This window comes from Oryctolagus cuniculus, chromosome 12 (assembly GCF_964237555.1).
Source record: "Oryctolagus cuniculus chromosome 12, mOryCun1.1, whole genome shotgun sequence".
Taxonomy (NCBI): domain Eukaryota; kingdom Metazoa; phylum Chordata; class Mammalia; order Lagomorpha; family Leporidae; genus Oryctolagus; species Oryctolagus cuniculus.
This window is the reverse complement of record NC_091443.1, coordinates 54,859,988-54,880,264: the sequence shown is the minus strand read 5'-3', so window position 1 is coordinate 54,880,264 and position 20,277 is coordinate 54,859,988. Positions and strand designations below refer to the sequence as shown.

The 20,277-nt window shown below is 40.3% G+C and overlaps 2 protein-coding genes across 2 annotated transcripts; both read right to left on the bottom strand.

Moving 5' to 3' along the window:
- Window positions 1–684: 684 nt before the first annotated feature.
- Window positions 685–1,720, bottom strand: LOC100343587 (olfactory receptor 4K15). Its single transcript, XM_008269595.3, has one exon. The coding sequence runs from the start codon at window positions 1,688–1,690 to the stop codon at window positions 716–718; it is 975 nt and encodes a 324-aa protein (XP_008267817.2). The 5' UTR covers window positions 1,691–1,720; the 3' UTR covers window positions 685–715.
- A 14,711-nt stretch (window positions 1,721–16,431) lies between these two features.
- On the bottom strand, window positions 16,432–17,445 carry LOC100343832 (olfactory receptor 4K1-like). Its single transcript, XM_002717841.3, has one exon. The coding sequence runs from the start codon at window positions 17,443–17,445 to the stop codon at window positions 16,432–16,434; it is 1,014 nt and encodes a 337-aa protein (XP_002717887.3).
- Window positions 17,446–20,277: the final 2,832 nt, after the last annotated feature.

The following is a 20,277-nucleotide window of genomic DNA, read 5'->3' as shown; positions in this document are numbered from 1 at the left end:
GAATCTGGACTTATTGAGAGGGCAATGGATGATTCTAAACTATTTAAGGAGATTTAGTGTTGCATATTTAGAAAGATAATTTTAATTGATCAGAAGAAATCTGTTATTTACTGTCATCGTGAGTTGCTTTCTATTCATAATATGTAATTAAGATTTTCATAAGTATTTATATTTAAATGACTTTTTCTAGACAGTAACTTCATTTGGCATTTGTTGTATTTTTAACATTAGTCATGGAATTGTCTTCATTGACTTTCAGCTATATGGGTTAGTGTGAAATGTATTCTTGTTGAGGCCTGTAAAGTATTTTATATCAGAAATCATGTACTGAGCATGCAAGTAGACCTGTCCTCTCTCTAGTATAAGTACATGTCCATGCTACTGCTGTGAAGTTGTCATCTGACTAGTACTGTTTTCAAATGGAGAAGCAAAATTGGCTTAAATTGAATGCCATATCCTAGCACCTTCAGGTCTATATTTTAAAAAGATTTTGAATAAGGAACAAGAAATAGGAAAAAGAAGGCAAAAGAGAAAAGCATGAATGAAGGAGAAAGAATATTGAAATCACTGTTTTATTTCATGATTTCTTAGTTATTATCATTTCCTATTTAACTCAAGCCACCCAGTCTTTCTCACTCCTCAAAACGACATGCTTTCACACCACAGTGATTCCATGGGAACAGCCTGGAGATAAAGTGACAGAAGTCCTGTAAGTCTACTCTGTTTGCAGGGAGAGGGCACGTCCTGTGAGTGCAGACACCTGGCCAGGCCTCAGATACCGGCTCTTCAGTTTTGACATAGCTGCCTTCATTTCTTTATTCCTTAGGGAGTAGATGACTGGGTTTAAGATGGGAGTAAAGATGGTATAAAACACAGCGAGGATTTTGTCAATTGAGTAACTACTGAACGGCCACACATAGATGAAAATGCACGGCCCAAAAAATAGGACGACGACGGTGATGTGCGCCGTGAGCGTGGAGCGGGCTTTCGCCATGCTGGCCGAGGAGCGACTCCTGACCGTGATCAGTATCACCGTGTAGGAGACGAGCAGGAGGAGAAAGGAGCTCGTCGAGAGAAAGCCGCTGTCTGCCACAATGAGCAAGCTGACCACGTAGGTGTCCATGCAGGCTAGCTTGGTCACTAAGGGGAGGTCACAGAAAAAACTGTCTACCTGATTAGGACCACAGAAAGGCAGGTTTATGGTGAATGCCAGCTGGCTAGTCGTGTGGATGAAGCCCACGGCCCAGGAGACGAGGACGAGACAAATGCAAACCCGGCGGCTCATGACCGTCATGTAGTGGAGCGGTTTGCATATAGCCACATAGCGGTCATAGGCCATGGACACAAGGATGACCATTTCACTGCCGGTGAAGAGGTGAACAAAGAAGATTTGAGCCAGGCAGGCGTCAAAAGAAATAGTCTTGCGTTCAAGCAGCAAGTCCGAAATCATTTTGGGGGTAGCAAAAGAAGCAACGCATATATCTATGAAAGAGAGGTTGGCGAGCAGGAAGTACATGGGGGTGTGAAGGCGGGGGTCTGAGGTCACAGTGAGGATGATGAGGAGGTTGCCCAGCAGGATTGCCAGGTAGAGCAGTAGAAAAGTGACGAACAAGAAAGGCTGGAGCTCCTTGGAACTGGTGAGGCCCAGCAGCACAAATTCTGTCACCTGAGAATGGTTCGTCTCGTTCATGGACCTTGGAAGGGGGTTTTCTTCGGTTACCTGAAGAGGAGAGAAATAGAAATAAAACAATGACGGGAACACTGTTTGATTTTCCAATCACACGTCGTGTTTTCGGGATTTATGTTCTGAGTTTTTATTGAATCACCACCGATAGTGCTGTGTGAACCTGTTGAAATACCATTCAAAACAGGCGAAGCCAACCCGGGGTGTTGAGAAGCCTGACAGTGGTTTTCCTGGAAAGGGAAGCGGGATGAGGAAGGAGATACGGGAGTGGCCCTGAAGTGCTAGCAACATCCTGGGTTGGCTGGGGTTCATGGTTGTATGGGAATGCTAGTTTTATGAATGCATAAATGTAAGTTTTCACCTTATATAAACTTCCAGAGATATGTACCCTTGGTGTTTTTTTTGCCCTTTTATAGATGTATGTTATATATTTATACAAATTGAAACGAGAGGAGAAGAGACAGCTTTATATTTGTGTAAGAGAGCTCGCTCATAAGTAGGATCATTGCTCTCTCCAGTTACAAAAACCTGGAAACACAGAAAATCCTAAGACACTGAAATAATTTTCCATGTGACCCTGCTCTTCGTGGAGTCCTACTTTATCAAGAAATCTAGTTTATTAGCTTCTTTCAATTAATCTCTGAAAATATTGTTTCTTTAAATTCAGTCACTGATGTTAATAACCATAGACTTTTTTGAGTTATGAATAATATTTCATTTGATGTGCTTTTTTTTTTTTGACAGGCAGAGTTTGGCATTTAGAGAGAGAGACAGAGAGAAAGGTCTTTCTTCCATTGGTTTACTCCCCAGATGGCCGCCGCGGCCGGCGCACTGCACCAATCCGAAGCCAGGAGCCAGGAGCTTCCTCCTGTTCTCCCATGCGGATGCAGGGCCCAAGCACTTGGGCCATTCTCCACTGTCCTCCCAGGCCACAGCAGACAGCTAGACTGGAAGAGGAGCAATGGGGACAGAACCGGCGCCCCAACGGGGACTAGAACCCAGAGTACTGGCGCCGCAGGGGGAGGATTAGCCTAGGGAGCCACAGCGCCGGCCAATTTGATGTGCTTTTAAAAAGCATAGTTGAAGAATAAGAGGACAGTATGGAATTCAGACCAGAGGAAAAATTCTTTTGGTTTTCTACTCAATTATAACATGCTACATTTCTCAAAACTTTCTCCTTTTGTGTTATTTTTACTTATGTCTGCTATCTAAGGTTATCTGATTTTAAAGAATCTTTCTCTGTATCTAAATAAGGTCTTGGGAGAGAGTGTCTTTTATTTTCTTGGTTTCCATCCACTTGAAAAATTTTATATTAGTGTCTTCTTAGATAATAAATGCAAATTTGGGAACTGGTATTTTGGCATATCGGGTAAAGTGAGGCTGGCATCCAATATGGGCACTGGTTTGTGTCCCAGCTGCTCCAATTTCAATCCAACTCCCAGCTGATGACTTGGGAAAATCAGCAAAAGATGGCCCAAGTGCTTGGTCCCTGCTATCCATACAGGATCAAACTCCTGGCTTAGGCCTGGATATTGCAGCCATCTGGGGAATGAACAAGCAGATGGAGAATCTCTCTCTCTCCCTCCCTCTCCCTCTCCCTCCCTCTACCTCCTTCTCCCTCTCTCTTCCTCTCTTTGTAACTCTGATTTTCAAATAAATAAATATTTTTTTCAAAAAATACAAATTTCCTCATCCTTCCCTCTTGAGTTTCACTGGAGTGTTTACAAATATGAGCAGAGAACGTGATGAATATTTTTAACTCCCAGAAACAAAACTCAAAGACTCACTTCTATATTTCAGATTGATTTTCCACAAAACTCACAAAAGAATAACTTTGTATCTTATCATAGAATATATAATGGGTTAACCTTGTGGCATAGTGGTTAAAGCTACCACCTATAACACTGGCATCCCATAGGGGTGCCAGGTGGAGTTGGATCCAGCTCCCTGCTGGTGGCCTGAGAAAAGCAGTGGAAGGTACCCAAGTGTTTGGGCCCCTGCACCCATGTGGGAGACTGGGAAATAGCTCCTGGCACCTAGCTTTGGCCTGGCCTTGCCCTGGTCATTGCAGCCATTTGGGGAATGAACCAATGGTTGGAAGATCTCTCTCTCCCTCTCTGCCTCTATCTCTATAACTCTTTCAAATAAAGAAATAAGTCTTAAAAAAGGAAACTATCAAAACCTTGATATCTGTATTTTCAAAAGGAGTTTAACAAGTAGAGTTTTAAGGTAGACCAGAATCCAGGGAAACAATACACTCCAGAATAAGTTTGTATTTGAGGAACCACTGCGTTCTCTTCAGGGTCTTTTCATCATCTTCTCACTTCTCAGGTTGTCAGACTATTATAGTCCTTAATGTAAATACTGCACTGAATCCCCAAATACAGGAAAGAAACGGATACCTGATACAGGCAGCTAACAGGGATTCATATGTGCCCCGCTAGAAAGAGGAACCCTCGACAACAGGGAAGGAGTCTGTGAAGGAGACCTTTGTTGAGATATAGGAAAGCAGTGTGGCAGAGGGCATTTGTGAGCAGAGAAGACGCTGGACCCAATCGCATAGTTCAGTGATATGAGAAAGCACCACAAAGATTATCCTCTCAATGGCTTTTCTGGGTCTTGGGAAGGTGTATTCTTCCATTGTCATTGGCTTCTTGGGGTGCTCAACAACCGTATTTTCCATGGAGAACTACAATTGGGCAAATTGATTTAATGAAGAACTGAGTTTCATTGCTATATATATTACACATGGTGGGCAAATGAACTCAAGTTTAGATACTGAATAAATCTTTCTGTTATTTGTTCATTTACTTTAGAAGAACTCAAATGGTTGCTTTTATTAGGTTATTGTTTTATGCACTGGTGATAAAACAAGTAGGTTTATAATTTGCCTCCAGGAAAATTATATACTAGTATAAATAATCCTTTGTTCATTCAGAGAACTTGATGATTTCAATTCCTTTCATTCCCCAGCATGTTACTCATTAGATGAAATAGGCTATCTTTTAGGCCCAATGAAATCACTTACGTTAGTGAATATGAAGCTGTTAGAACAAACAAAACTATGTTAAAGAAAACAGCTGTGCTATTAAGTAGTTTTGTGACCCTATGTAGGCCCATTTAGCCTTTTAAAGCTCATTATCTTCAAATGCTACATATTGAGAATATTATCCTCAAAAACACACTAAATTTTTTCATATAAATATGTATAGTTGAGAACTCTGTAATGAGCTGTAATGTCTAAGTTTTTGAAAACATCCTTAATTATGTATATTTCAGACTACAATATGTAATTATTTTGTGCTATTTTTAAATGCATAGTCTGACCTATCTAATAATTAGTTTCTGTTCTTATAAATAGCAATTTTTCATTTATTATGATATCTGAAGATTAATGCATGCATATTTGGTTATGCTAGGTGAGCCTCAAGTCCCTCTTATTTAAAATCCTATCTAACAATCCTATCACCAATACTTCCATTTCAGATATTATGACTAATGGATAAAGTAAAATAAATATTAGTACAGGTTGCAGGGGCCACCACCAGTTCAAAGATAAATCTCTTTGGCCTTTTGGGGAAGTGGATCAATGGATGGAAGATCTCTTTCTCTTTCTCTCCTTCTTTCTGTCTCTGTTACCCCGCCTTTTAAGTAAGTAAAATTTTAAAAGATGTGTCTTTCATGAAAGAAAGGGGGGGGGGGAAGGAAGATGGAAAGAGGGAAGTATCATCATATTCTTGGTGCTGTATCTGTGAACTACATGGAATCTGTTCTGTTGTTATTAATATCACATTTACATGAGAATCTATAAGAAGTATAATAATTATCATGCATTTGCTATAACCCTAAAACCTAATGTGTTAATAAATTCCTTCAAAAATAAAAAATAAAGTAAATTAAATTTTCACAATATTTTTACTCAGCCTCCCACTTCCAATCCTTATCAGTGGTGTAAGAGTCACTGTTTCGGACTATAATGGAGACAGTGCTGGTGCAGGGTCTTCAGGGCAGGTACCTTCACTTACCTGAGATGGAATGGAGAGTGTGGAGGGACCCTATACCTGATACTCATCAGTGTCCTAGGAGAACTCAGCGTTTACTTCCACATCTCCTAAGAAAATAGAGTTAGTCCTGTGAAGATACGAGATGAAGAAGTTTACTTTTAAAGCAAGAAATAGGCTCAGCTCAGGGTGTTCTTAGCCAAGACAATCTGTTTTCAAGGAGGTAAAATAAAGCTAATCCTAATCCTAATCTAATCCCAAACCCTAGTCTAATTCCCGAATAGCTGGGGAAAGAATCAGACCAGTCAAAAAATCTGAAAGAGGCACAGGAGGAAACTGAACGGAAGAAATGCAGGAAACCAAATCTTCTGCTTCCCAATTTTATAAAGAGTTATGCCCAACTGGAGCTGTATTGTTTCTGTTTACATAGCACTAAACTAAATCACCACAAATAACATTCAGAAGTCTCTAGAAATTAAAACCAATCATATTTCACTAAGACACACAGGGAAACTAAGGAAACTAACATTTCCTATTTTTCTATCAAAGCTTTAAATACACAATATTTACTCATCTATCAATATAATTTCCTCAGACAGGCCTGGAAAACAAGATTATTCCTGACTTAGGCTTTATATTATCAGCACCTACCAGAGAAGACAAATACTTAGGAGCCACTGGATATGGGATGCAGGCAGAGAGCCCATGTCTTGTCCTACATCACCCTTTATATCTTGGATTCTGAAAGTCTCCAGCACACAGTTAAAATAATCATCCCAATGCTTAGCACGAATGAGGAACTGACGTCACTGGACTGTAGTGACCAGGAGACCCAGAGGAGAGTGGTTCTGGCAGAAATGGCCTGCCTAGGGATAATTACATGAGAGAGTGTGTGCTCATAGGAATTAAAGTGCATCACATAGTCTCGCAAATGAGCCGATCAGCAGGACTCATGGAAGACTTCTCCTGTTGGGGCAGAAGTACCGTGGTGGTGGAGAGCTTCAGGAGCGCTCTGGGAAACAACGACTGAGTCTGTTGTAAATTAATGGACGTCATTGTGTGACTCTGCAGACTGTGCAGAGGTCACACACCTTGGTATTTTAGCTTCAGAAGAGCCACATGCATGGTTTCCAGGGCAGGTTCTAGGGCAAGGCAGTAAGAGCTTCTTTTTGCAATAGAAATACTGAATCTTGCATAGCAGATTCTAGTAGAGTGACTCTAAACACTGTTGAAGCATGTGTATGTAGTTCAAATTCTTAGAAAAAAATACTATTGAGAAAAACTAAGATTGCCCCCCTCTAAGGTTATGTTTCATTCAAGGGCAAAATTTAAAAAGAACAAAGAGGTTTCTCTTTATTATCTCAGAATTCCCATGCTGGTATAGATACTAAGAATTAATCATTCCAACATCCTAAATCTATGGATAGAAATGAGTGAGCTTTTGAGGGATTCTTTGTTTGACATAGGTTGCACTATCCAGTTTAGAGCCATCTCTTCCAATCTTAACTCATTCCCTAACATAAGACTTCTTCCACAGGATGCCCCACTCTGAATGCATGATTAGAGCAAAATCAACCCTTCTTTTCCCAGATACATGTGACTACAGCACTCCTAAATATCTTCTTGACTAATACTCTGGAACAATAACAGTATCCTTCTTTGATGTTTCTGATACATATCAAAAATTTTTTTTAACATTTGTTTTGTCCTTAGATGTCTTTCTCATTAATTTCGTACACTGGAGTGACTTTAACACTTTGAAGGATGTCTTCAGTGTACATCCATAAATAGAAATCACCAAAGTGCAGAACACCCAACTACATCACAAATTTAGCACATCTAAAATTAATTAATTGTCCCATTTTCACTAAATACCCAACATGTTAATGTCATCATCATCAGCCTCTGAAACATATAGTCTCAAATCATCAGTATGATATATGATGTCTAGGTCTCCAATATTCCTACATTTAATTCCCAAACCCATTTTAGTAAATGTGTGGCACTGCTTATTCTGTCTTCTTTAATGCTTACTGTCCATAAAAATGTTTCATAAATGTTCATGGTTGTTACATAAAACTTGAAAGTTGGCTTTTAGAGCTGTATTATGTTGCAACTAAATATAACAAAGTAATTATTCTCACATTGTCAAAAGAAGTAAAGATGTTTTCCCAAATTGAAAGTACTATAATTTAAAGCAACTTGTGTAAAAATAATCATTACATTTCCAACTGTAGGTTGGGTGTTGTGTTGCATTTGGATAAGCCACCACTTACCACCCCTGCATCCCTTATCAGAGAGCTGGGTCAAATGCTGGCTACTCTGCATCCTCTCAGCCCTCCTGCTAATACATCCAGGAAGGCAGCAGATCTTCTCAGGCCGTCACTGAGTTCTTCCACCAGTGAGAGAGACCTGGATGAAATTCTTGGCTCTTGGCTTTGGTCTCGCCCTGTTCTCGCTCTGGTGGGCATTTGGGAAGTGAACTAGCAGTCTTCCATCCACTGGTTCATTCCCCAGATGGCCACAACAGCCAGAGCTGTCCCGACTCAAAGCCAGGAGCCAGGAGCTTCTTCCAGGTTTTCCATGCTGATGCAGGGGTCCAAGGCCTTGGACCTCCACTGCTTTCCCAGGCCACAGCAGAGAGCTGGATTAGAAGTGGAGCAGCCAGGTTATGAACCAGCACCCACATGGAATGCTTGCACTGCAGGTTGCTGCCTTACCAACTATGCCTCAGTGCTGGCCCCTTCATCTATTTTTAATCTCTAAAATTAGGTGCACACATATTAGGACTGGTATGACTTATGGATGCATTGAATCACTTACAGTTAAGACATGGTTTTCCTCTTCTGATGTCTACAGGGTCAGATATTGGTATTACTGCTTAACCTCCTTACAACTACTGTTTATTATCTTTTATTCTTTTTTTTCATATGTAGTCTATGTCTTTATACTTAAAGTGAATTCTTTCTAGGCAGAAAAGGGTTGTGACTGGATTGCTTTGTTCATTCCAATAAATATGCCTTTTTTAAAAAAAGCTTTTATTTAATAAATACAAATTTTATAAGTACAGCTTTAGGAATATAGCAGCTCTTCCCCCCATACCTCCCTCCCACCCCCACTCCTGTCCTACCTCCTACTCCCTCTCCCATTCCATTCTTCATTAAGATTCATTTTTAATTATACCAAGTAAAGATTTCAACAGTTTGCACCCACACAGACACACAAAGTATAAAGTACAGTTTGAAGACAAGTTTGACTGTTAATTCTCATAGTACAACTCATTAAGGACAGAGGTCCTGCATGGGGAGTAATTGCACAGTGACTCTTGTTGTTGATATCACAACTGACACTATTATTTATGATGTCAGTAAACACCCAAGGCTCTTGACATGAGCTGCCAAGGCCATAGTTTTTAGCTTTACCCTTAGGGGTAAGTACGTGGGAATGTGTGCTGAACTGTACGTAGAAGGAGGTATAAAGTAAATATGCCTTTTAATTGAATATTTTTTAATCTTAGTTTGTAACAGATTCACTATAGTTCATAGATACAATTCTAAGAATATAGTAATGTGCCATCCCTTCCTCTCTCCCCGTTCAAATTATTTTCATGTAACTTATATATCTTTATACCTATTATGTTGCTTTTTTTCTTTGTCTGATGTTGCTGTTGATTTCTCAACAATGTTGCAGTGGATTCATTTCTGAGAGGAGCAGTGTGGTGGGGGCAAGAGGTGCGGAGTCACCACATAGACCCCGGGAGTCAGGTGAAAACAGGCCTGAGGCGAGCAGCCCGCAGACTCGTTTATTTCAGTTGGAACAACATCTTATATAGCCAAGACCAGCCAATCTGGTCAAGGGGCGGTCTATGCCCCAACCAATCACAGCCTGTTGCCAGGCAGTTTCCAAAGCCATCCAATCACAGCCTGTTGCCAGGCAGGCTCTGTTGCCAGGTGGGTTTCAAAGCCATTCCTGAGTAACTGACACTCGCTTGCCAGTGGCCACCTTGGCATGGCCTTCTCATTCCACCACATTTCCCCCTTTTCGTTTATTTTTGAGCAAGGGGAGGCATGATTCTTGGCCATACCATTGTTGACCCTGTTTCCATGTGGTCTCCATACGCAGCTGTGCCTGTCTTAGGTTGTCCCCCAGGGGATCTTACCCGTCATTGACTGACCAGTGCTCAACTCGAGAGACCACAGGATTGCTTGCTCAGATAGGGGTAGGAATGAAGAATACTGGTTATCAGGAATGGCATGACCGCACACGGGCTGTGGGCCATTTGAGTGGCTGACCAGAGCTAGTGGGGGTACAAAACAGTAACAGATGTGGCTATGGGCAGTTTCTCAGGGTAGGATGATAGGGCAGGTGCGTCTGCTAACAAGGCGGATTCTCAGTCTTGTTCATCTGGTTCTTGTTGGCTGTCAGTTGCAGGCTTGATGTTTCTGGCTGGTACCCAAATAGGCTGTTCCGCATTCTCTGTAAAGACACAAGCATATCTGGTGCGCCAACGTGACTGAGAAAGACAGCGTGTCGGACTCGGCAAGGTCCCCCCTGGATTTCGGCAAGAAGGCCCCTCGGTGTTTTGTGTGCTGTTTGGTTCTGTGAGGGTGAGCACAGAACCCCCTCCTATGCCCCTTTCCTTGTCCTTGTCCTCGGTCTAAGTGACCCCAGGTTAGGCACACACCACCCAGAAACGTACGTCGCTTCTTGGCTCCTCCTTTTACTTTCGGTTCGCCCGCCGAATTCACATAAGGGACTGATCATCCCAGAATTCGGAACCAAGTCATCTTCCCTCACTCCGGAGACACCGTGTGGGCATACAGCCTTGACCTAATGAATCAAGGAAGTCCCCCACTAAGCACAGGACATACTTATGATCTGATACACCACTGTCTGTTTGTCTAACGTAGGGAAACCTCCTGCAAAATGCCATCAACAGCTGAGGTGCTAGGAATTTGCTTTGTTATGGCAGCAGTGCTGTATGTGTCTTTCCTTTGGCTATGGTTGGCATGCCGTGCCGCTCTTAAGCGCTCAGACATGGGAAAGATACCCCCCTCTCAGAGTCCTGTGCAGATTATCAAACATAGTGAATCTGTGAGTGACAAGAGCCTGACACTCCAGGTCCCTGTCTCACAGACAACAGTTGATGACTTAGGGAGAGAGAGCTCGGACAGTGAATATAACAATGTAGCATACAAGGTAGCAAACAATGTAGCAAACAAGGTAGCAATGCCTAGTCAGCCACCCCCTACATACCTGAGGGATGAACTAAGAGGACCTCTAGACAATAACTCATTTGAGGTCATCCCATCCACACCCAGTGAGGATCCCCACATTTGTAGCAGTACTCGGGCACCCCAAGCTCTTAGGGCAGCAGCTGGACCCCATCCCACCTGCACATTTGCTGTTAATGTAGGAGCAGATGCAAAATTCAGGCCCTGGATTCCAACACCTGTAAAAAGGCTTCTATTAACCAAAGGTCGAGGATATGCTTGTGTCTTTACAGAGAATGCGGAACAGCCTATTTGGGTACCAGCCAGAAACATCAAGCCTGCAACTGACAGCCAACAAGAACCAGATGAACAAGACTGAGAATCCGCCTTGTTAGCAGACGCACCTGCCCTATCATCCTACCCTGAGAAACTGCCCATAGCCACATCTGTTACTGTTTTGTACCCCCACTAGCTCTGGTCAGCCACTCAAATGGCCCACAGCCCGTGTGCGGTCATGCCATTCCTGATAACCAGTATTCTTCATTCCTACCCCTATCTGAGCAAGCAATCCTGTGGTCTCTCGAGTTGAGCACTGGTCAGTCAATGACGGGTAAGATCCCCTGGGGGACAACCTAAGACAGGCACAGCTGCGTATGGAGACCACATGGAAACAGGGTCAACAATGGTATGGCCAAGAATCATGCCTCCCCTTGCTCAAAAATAAACGAAAAGGGGGAAATGTGGTGGAATGAGAAGGCCATGCCAAGGTGGCCACTGGCAAGCGAGTGTCAGTTACTCAGGAATGGCTTTGAAACCCACCTGGCAACAGAGCCTGCCTGGCAACAGGCTGTGATTGGATGGCTTTGGAAACTGCCTGGCAACAGGCTGTGATTGGATGGCTTTGGAAACTGCCTGGCAACAGGCTGTGATTGGATGGCTTTGGAAACTGCCTGGCAACAGGCTGTGATTGGTTGGGGCATAGACCGCCCCTTGACCAGATTGGCTGGTCTTGGCTATATAAGATGTGGTTCCAACTGAAATAAACGAGTCTGCGGGCTGCTCGCCTCAGGCCTGTTTTCACCTGACTCCCGGGGTCTGTGTGGTGACTCCGCACCTCTTGCCCCCACCACACTGCTCCTCTCAGAAATGAATCCACTGCAACATTGTTGAGAAATCAACAGCAACAGTCTTATATATTTATTTTTCTCTTAATTTTCTTGTTATTAAACTGGTTATTTCTTGTTTCACACTGTCTTTTTACTGTTGGTTTATTATGTTGCTTTAGTTCTTATTTTATTATCAAACGTGACAATCTGGATTTAGTAAGTATGCTTAGACCACTCTCATTTAACACAACTATTGATATGATTATTAAATTGAGTTGATTATTTTTCAATCTTTCACATTTGTTATTGTTTCCTTTTTCCTTTTGTTCTGCCTTCTTTTGATATTTAAGTATTTTTTAAGATTTTTATTTATTTATTTATTTATTTTGACAGACAGAGTTATAGACAGAGAAGGAAAGACAGAGAGAAAGTTCTTCCATCCATTGCTTCACTCCCCAAATGGCTGCAACAGCAGAAGCTGGGCTGATCTGAATCCAGGAGCCAGGAGTTTTTCTGGGTCCTCCACACTGATACAAGGGCTCAAGCATTTGAGCCATCTTCCACTGCTTTCCCAGGCCATAAGCAGGGAGATGGATTGGAAGAGGAGCAGCTGGGATATGAACCTGTGCCCATATGGGATGGCAGTGCCACAGGAGATTTAGCTCACTACACCACAGCACTGGCCTCCAGTACAACAGATTTTATAGAAATAAGAATTATTTGAAAATACTACAAACAATTATATATCAACAAATTGGACAACTGAAATGAAATGTAAAAATTTCTAAAAATCCATAAAACTAAGGAAATAGATTTAAGAAGAAATAGAAACTCTGAATAGACTGATAATAAGAGATTGAGTTAGTGAAAAAAAAAAAAAAAAGATTTCCACAAAGAAAAGTCCAGGATCAGATAGCTTCACTAGGGAATTCTCTCAAATATTTAGAGAAGAAACAGTAACTTTAATGGGTATAGAGTTTGAATTTGAAAAGATGAAAACAGTTCTGAAGATGAACTTGTGTGACAACGTCCAGTGCTCTGTTGAATACAAATAGTGAGAGCAGGAATCTTCATCTTGTTCTGGATATTAAAGGAAAAATTTTAGATTTTTCCACACTCATAGACATTGATGAGAATTCTTTTCATGAAAAGATGTTAAATTTTGTCAAGTGTACTTTATTGAAATGATTACAGTTTTTCTCTTTGATTCTGTGAATAACAAATTAAACCACTCCATAGAAGCAGTCTCACTTGATTATAGTGAATAATGTTTTTAAAAATTTATTTATTTGAAAATCAGTTACACAAAGAAAGGAGAGATAGGGAGAGGGAGAGGGAGAGAGAGAGAGAGAGAATCTTCTATCTGCTGGCTCACTCCTCAGATGGCCACATATCTGGTGCTGGGCCAAGCCAAAGCTAGGAACCAAGAGCCCACTCAGGTTCTTTATGTGGGTGGCAGGTGCCCAAGTATTTTGGTCATCTTCCACTGCTTTCCCCAGGCCATTAGCAAGAAGCTGGGTTGGAAGTGGAGCAGCTGGGATATGTACTGGCACCCTTATGGGATGCTGACATTGCACGTGGCATCTGCTAAGCCACAACACAAGCTACTTGGTGAATAATCTTTTAAAGAAATCTACAGAATCAATGAATTCCTGTCACAGTATTTACAAAAATAGGAAAAAAATCTGAGATTTCTATGGAACTTTAAAAGACCCCAAATGGCCAAAGCAATATTGCAGAAGCATAACAAAGGTAGAGACACACTACCTGCCTTTAAAATATAAAGCAAAGCTTTATCAACCAAAGCAGCATGCTGTTGATATAAAACACATCTACAGGCCAGTGGAACAGAGTAGAGAAGCAAGAATTAAGCCCCTACATTTACAGCTAATTTATTTTCAACAAAGGATCCAAGAACACACAATAAGTAAAGACAGTCTCTTCAAAAAATGACAGTGGGAAAATTGTAACTATGTACTCTTCTCCCTTACCAGCTAATGAAGAATCCATAGATGAAGGTGCTCTGTCCTGCTCACCTGTATTCTAGTTTTCTCTCTTTCTTTGCCTCTCAAGTAAATAAAAAATAATTTAAAAATTTACAAAAAGGTTCTTTACCAATGTTATTTACCACATTCAAGTATATTCACACTGACACACTGTATTTACTGTTACATAATATAAACATTTGCATATTTCCATCACAAGTAGAAATATCTATAATATGCCTAGTTTTTTATTCTGTTTGAGCTAAATTGATGCATGGGTGCATTGCAAAAAAAAAGCTGGCTATTTTAAGAAGTCTTGAACAAATTTATGTACTGATCCATCATTTTAACTCTGTATGGGTTCATAAAATCCATGTTTTTAGTTATTACTCTTATTTCAACACTACTATAACTAACACAAACAGGATGAACTCCAAGCTTGAATTAAACGATACAATGACAGCATCCAATTCTGTGTCTGATGGGGACCAAATCAGCCATTTCCACACTGTCTATTTTGTATTCTTTCATTATTTGGTAGAATGTTTCTGAAGTTTCAATTAAATTTTGAGAAAAATGGAAGTTTGTAATATATTTCTAATTACTAATGTGTATGCTTTGTTTACTTTGAAATTTGTACTCTTAAAAGGAATTAACTAAGCCAAATCATTAATGATTCAGATATACTACAGTCATTCTCTATAGAACAATAGATTTATTGTCGGGGCCGGCGCCGTGGCTCACTTGGCTAATCCTCCACCTGCAGTGCCAGCATCCCATATAGGCACCGGGTTCTAGTCCCGGTTGCTCTTCTTTTAGTCCAGCTCTCTACTGTGGCCGGGGGAGGCAGTAGAGGATGGCCCAAGTGCTTGGGCCCCTGCACCCGCATGGGAGACCAGGAGGAAGCACCTGGCTCCTGGCTTCGGATCAGCCAGCTCTGGCTGTGGTGGCCATTTGGGGAGTGAACCAACGGAAGGAAGACTTTTCTCTCTGTCTCTCTCTCTCACTGTCTATAATTTTACCTGTCAAATAAATTAAAAAAAAAATAGATTTATTGTCAGTGATACAAAGATTGTATGTAAATGTGTTGTTTCTTCAAGGGAATGTTATGAATAGTTTTATAATTTGAACTACAGACTTTCATGTATTTACTTATTTACTTGAGAGGTAGGGAGACAGAGAGGAGAAGGGGAGGGGTAATGAGAGGGAGAGAGAAGAATTAAATGGGTGGAAGGGAGAGAGGTAGAGATGGAGTATTTCCATCTGCTGTTCACTACCCAGTTATCTACAACATCCTGGGCCAGAGCCAAGAGTTGGGAATGCAATCCAGGTCCATCACTTGTGTAGCAGGAACCCTACTGCTTGAGTCATTACCACTGCCTCCCAGGGCCTACATTGGTGGAAAACTAGAGTCAGGAGCCAGAGCCAGTCATCAAATCAGGTTCTCTGATGTGGGAAGTAGGTATCTTAACCACCAGGCTAAATGCTGTCTCTGGTTATATTTATTGATGTGCATTTGTTTCAAAGCCAGCACAACAAAATCAGATTTTAATTGGCACTATAGTATTCTTTTTAAAATCATTTATTCATTGATTTGAGAGAAAGAGATTGAGTGTAAGAGAGAATGAGTTCCTCCCATTCACTAACTCACATCCCAAATGCTTACAATGGCAGGAGTGGGAGTCAATTCACAGAGCAGGGAACTCAATTTGAGCTTCCTATTGGAGTGGCAGAACCCAGCCACTTGAGTCATCCTGGCTACCTTCCAGGATTTGCATAGTCAAGAATGCTGAAATCAAGAGCTGGAGCCAGGAATTGACCCAGGAATGCCATTGAGGGATATGGGTGTCCTAACAGACATGAAATGCAAGGCCAAGTGCCCACCCCATACTATAGGACTCTATATATTTAAAATTAACACAAATAACAAACATAATGATTAGCAGATTTTAGAAGCATTATTGCCTTAATTTTGAATGTGAAAACTTTGCTGTTATTTTCAGGAACCAATTTATTAGGTAGAGTAATTGTTAATTATAAGTGATAAAAGTAAAGAGACACTTTTTAGAATCTTTATACAGCCTGTTGTGCCAAAGTAGATTCTGTTTTCAACCCAAAGATTCCAGTTCCCTGTGCTATCCAAATGGAGCCAACTGAGGTATTGAAGCTTTTTAATATGGATCTTATTTTTAAATGCTATCTAAAAGGGGTACAAAACTGCTCAGGAATTTAATATATACAATTGCAATCAGAGAGAAGATGAAGTCACAGAACATAGGAACTGATATCCTGTGAAATTCTACACCACATTCACCACCTTTAGGTCACCAGATTCAGGTTCTCTAATAATAAATGACTAATTGCTACAGAAACACATTGATAATCATTATGTTTCATTGAAGAGGCAGACAAGTAGGGATTTCATTGCTTCTTCAAAGGCGTCTAGAAATCCCACTTGGTATCCACGTGTCGGCTCCTGAGCTTCTTCATGGCTTCCTTTACATCTTTATTCCTCAGAGTGTAAATCATGGGATTAAGGAGAGGAGTGAAGACGGTAAAAAACACAGAGATAAATTTATCAATTGGAAAACTATCAAAGGGCCAAATATAGATGAAGATTAATGGGCCAAAGAACAGAAACACAACTGTAATGTGGGCAGATAAGGTGGAGAATGCCTTGGATATCCCACCAGAGGCTCGGCGATGGACAGTAGCAAGGATGATAGTGTAAGAAATGAGCAAAAGGAGGAAACAGATGAGTGAGAGCAGCCCACTGTTGATGAGCACCAGGATCTCCAAAATGTAAGTGTCTAAGCAGGCAAGCTTGATCACTAGGGGAAGGTCACAGAAAAAATTGTCCACCGTGTTGGGTCCACAGAAAGGCAGATTGACTGTGAATGCCAGGTGGCTGGCCGAGTGCAGGATGCCAGTAGTCCAGGAGATCCCCACTAGAAGTGTGCACACCCTTCGGCTCATGATGGTCATGTAGTGTAGAGGCTTGCATATAGCGATGTATCTGTCATAGGCCATCGCGACAAGAAGCACCATCTCACTACCCCCAAACACATGTAAGAAAAAGATCTGGGCCATGCATCCCTGGAAAGTGATGGTCTTATGTTTATTGAGGAAATCTGCAATCATCTTGGGAGTGGCAAATGTAGCCTGACACACATCAATGAAGGAGAGATTGCTAAGAAGAAAGTACATTGGGGAATGCAAGTGAGAGTCGATAATTACTGTGAGGATGATGAAGATGTTTCCCAACACTGCAGCTCCATAACACATAGAGAAGATAAAGAAAAGGAAGAGCTGGAGTTCCCAAGAGCTAGACAGGCCCAACAACATGAACTCAGTAACCACTGACTTATTGTTCCATCCATTAGTCAATTCTTGGCTGCTGAAATTATCTAGAGGGAACAAAAGTAATCGAGACAAATAAGAATGAGACTTTATCATTTTGCAAATGAAATAGATGCTTTGATTTTAATAAATATAAAATAATATAGTGGGCCTAAAAGACAAAAAGTGTTCATGCTATTGTTAAGAGTTGATAATTTCTCTGTGATCACTTAGATAATTATATGAAGTATTTTTTACTTTTGCATTTATGAATTGACTAGATAGATAGATATAGTCTATAAATAAATCTATATGGAAAGAGGAAACATGTTGAGAAACAGTAGCAGTTATTTGCTATTGCATTCTAACATTTGTGTAGATGTGTGCAAAATTCCAATAGTACTTTGAAAGTCATATATTCTTTACTTACACATTCAGATAATAAATAGCCGAAAATGAGTGTAGAGTCTTTTATAGATTCTTGGAGGGAAAAATATAGGCCAAGTATTCAGAGAAGAATTGACTGAGTTACTTTGATATATGACCTAGAAGAAAGACATGGGATATGGTCATGTGGTTGAGATATATATAATAATAAAAAGAGACATTAATTAAAGTTAAACTACTGCTACTGAGATATTGAATTCATTTTTCTATATTAAAACAATTAAAATTCATAATACTAATTAAATGATTTTGCGGTTACAAAGTATCTCCCTAGGGCCTTGGAAGGATATATGCTTTTTAATAAAAATGATCCTGGTAGTATCACAGTTATTTATCCTTTTCTCCCTTTCTTCCTTGTTATTATGCAATGTTGTTTTTTGCATTAAAGAATCTTAATTTAGGAGACACTTTTTAGACATTCCAGATGGTGGTATTTTATGCACAGTGAAATTTCCAAAATAATTTTGGAGACCAACAGAGAGGTTTTTTTACTGACCCTTCTTAATATGACTTCCCTGTTTCAGATGTGGAGCTGAACACTGTTGTTAGCTCACTAACTTTCAAAGACAAGACTAAGTATAATTTTAGTTAGCATTGTATGTTTGCTAATGAAATTCAAATTTGAACTGATTTTCTTTTTGGAAGATTTTATAACCTCTTCTTTCTGTAATGATATTAGTACCAAAATAACAATAGTCTTTTCCAAAGCCTGTTGAATAGTACTCCTGATGTAATTCATTGAATAAGTAAGAATAGATTGTCTGCCCTGTACTACACACTGTCAAGGACTCTGGAGATAAAGTCATGAAAAAAGGGGTGTGTGGAGGGAAATATAATCCTCAGTTAGCTTATATTCTGAGACAGTGATAGTGTTGGCAAAAGCAATTAAAATATATACACAAAAATTATATATACAATTTCTGTTAGTGACAAGTGCTATGAAGACAATAAAACAGAACAATGGACTCTAGCCAGGTGATCAGAAGAAGCTTCCCTAGGCAGGTTGCATATCAGAAAGACAGAAAATTGAGGAACAAGCCTAGGGGGGAATGCATTTCAGACAAAGAACTAACAGCTATATGCAATAATTTACAGGAAATAAGCCTCCTTTTTTGAAACATCTATATCAATTTGGCAAGTTTATTAGAAATTAATCAAATGGAAATTTAACTTATAGCCTTAATGTGGATAGGATTTGACACATGCAAAATTGGCTTTATTTGAACAATTTTCAACCAATATAAATGAATATAATAGTCATATTTATTGGAAATTAATGTTTGGGTCTGCTCTGTGGCACAGCGGGTAGAGCCACTGCCTTCAGTGCTGTCATCCAATGTGGGCGCCGGTTCGAATCCCAGCAGCTCCACTTCTCATTCAGCTCTCTGCCATGAGGAGAAAGCAGTAGAAGATGACCCTATTCTTTGGGTCCCTGCACCCTTGTGGGAGACCTGGAAGAAGCTCCTGGCTCCTGGCTTTGGATTGACACAGCTCTGGCCAATTTGACCACTTGGAGAGTGAACCAGTGGATAGATCTCTCTCTTCTCTTCTCTCTCTCTCTCCCCCTCTCCTCTGTCTCTCCATCTCTCTCTCTCTGCCTCCACCTCTTTGTAACTCTGCCATTCAAATAAATAAACAAATCTCTTTTTTTTTGACAGGCATAGTTAGACAGTGAGAGAGGGAAAGAGAGAGAAAGGTCTTTCTTCCATTGGTTCACCCTCCAAATGGCCGCCACGGCTGGCGCACTGTGCCAATCCGAAGCCAGGAGCCAGGTGCTTCCTCCTGGTCTCCCATGCAGGTGCAGGGTCCATAAACAATTTTTTTTTAAAAAAAGAAATTAACATGTTATAATTTTAGAGGATTATAAATCTAGTTCTAAAATGGGGACACTAAAAACTGGACTTCTTATTTTCTAGGATGCAGTATGGCTACTGCTTTCCAAATTCTGTATTTCTGTATTAATATTTGTGTGTGTGTGTGATCTTAAAAATTTATTTTGTCACAAAAAGTGTGAAATGCATGAATATGAGTATACATGTATATATGTATGTATGTGTACTGCCTGTGTACTTCCATATACAGAATTTGAGAACAATATAGTTTTTCATATAAATGCATGGTGCTGTTTTATCATTTAGCATAAAATTGAAGCAATATTTGATCTTGACAAAGAGCTCTCTGAAATGAAAATCATAGTTAAGTCTCAGAAGCTGATTGAAGTTTCAAGTCTGTCTGTAGTAATACTACACCTGTTATTGCGATATATTATTTATTCACAGAAACTTTCAAATGTTAATACCATTTAAAATATAAAAACAGTAATTAGTTACATGGTGTTGCCTCATGGAATCTTGTGTCTTTTAAAACATTCTCCTATTCTGTATCTATATGCATATAATGCAAGACAGGAGTCTGCAATGTGATAAACATGCTAACCAAGGTTCTCTATTCTGACACCATTTCACTTTGTCTACAATTATTTTAATTGAATTGATTCATTTT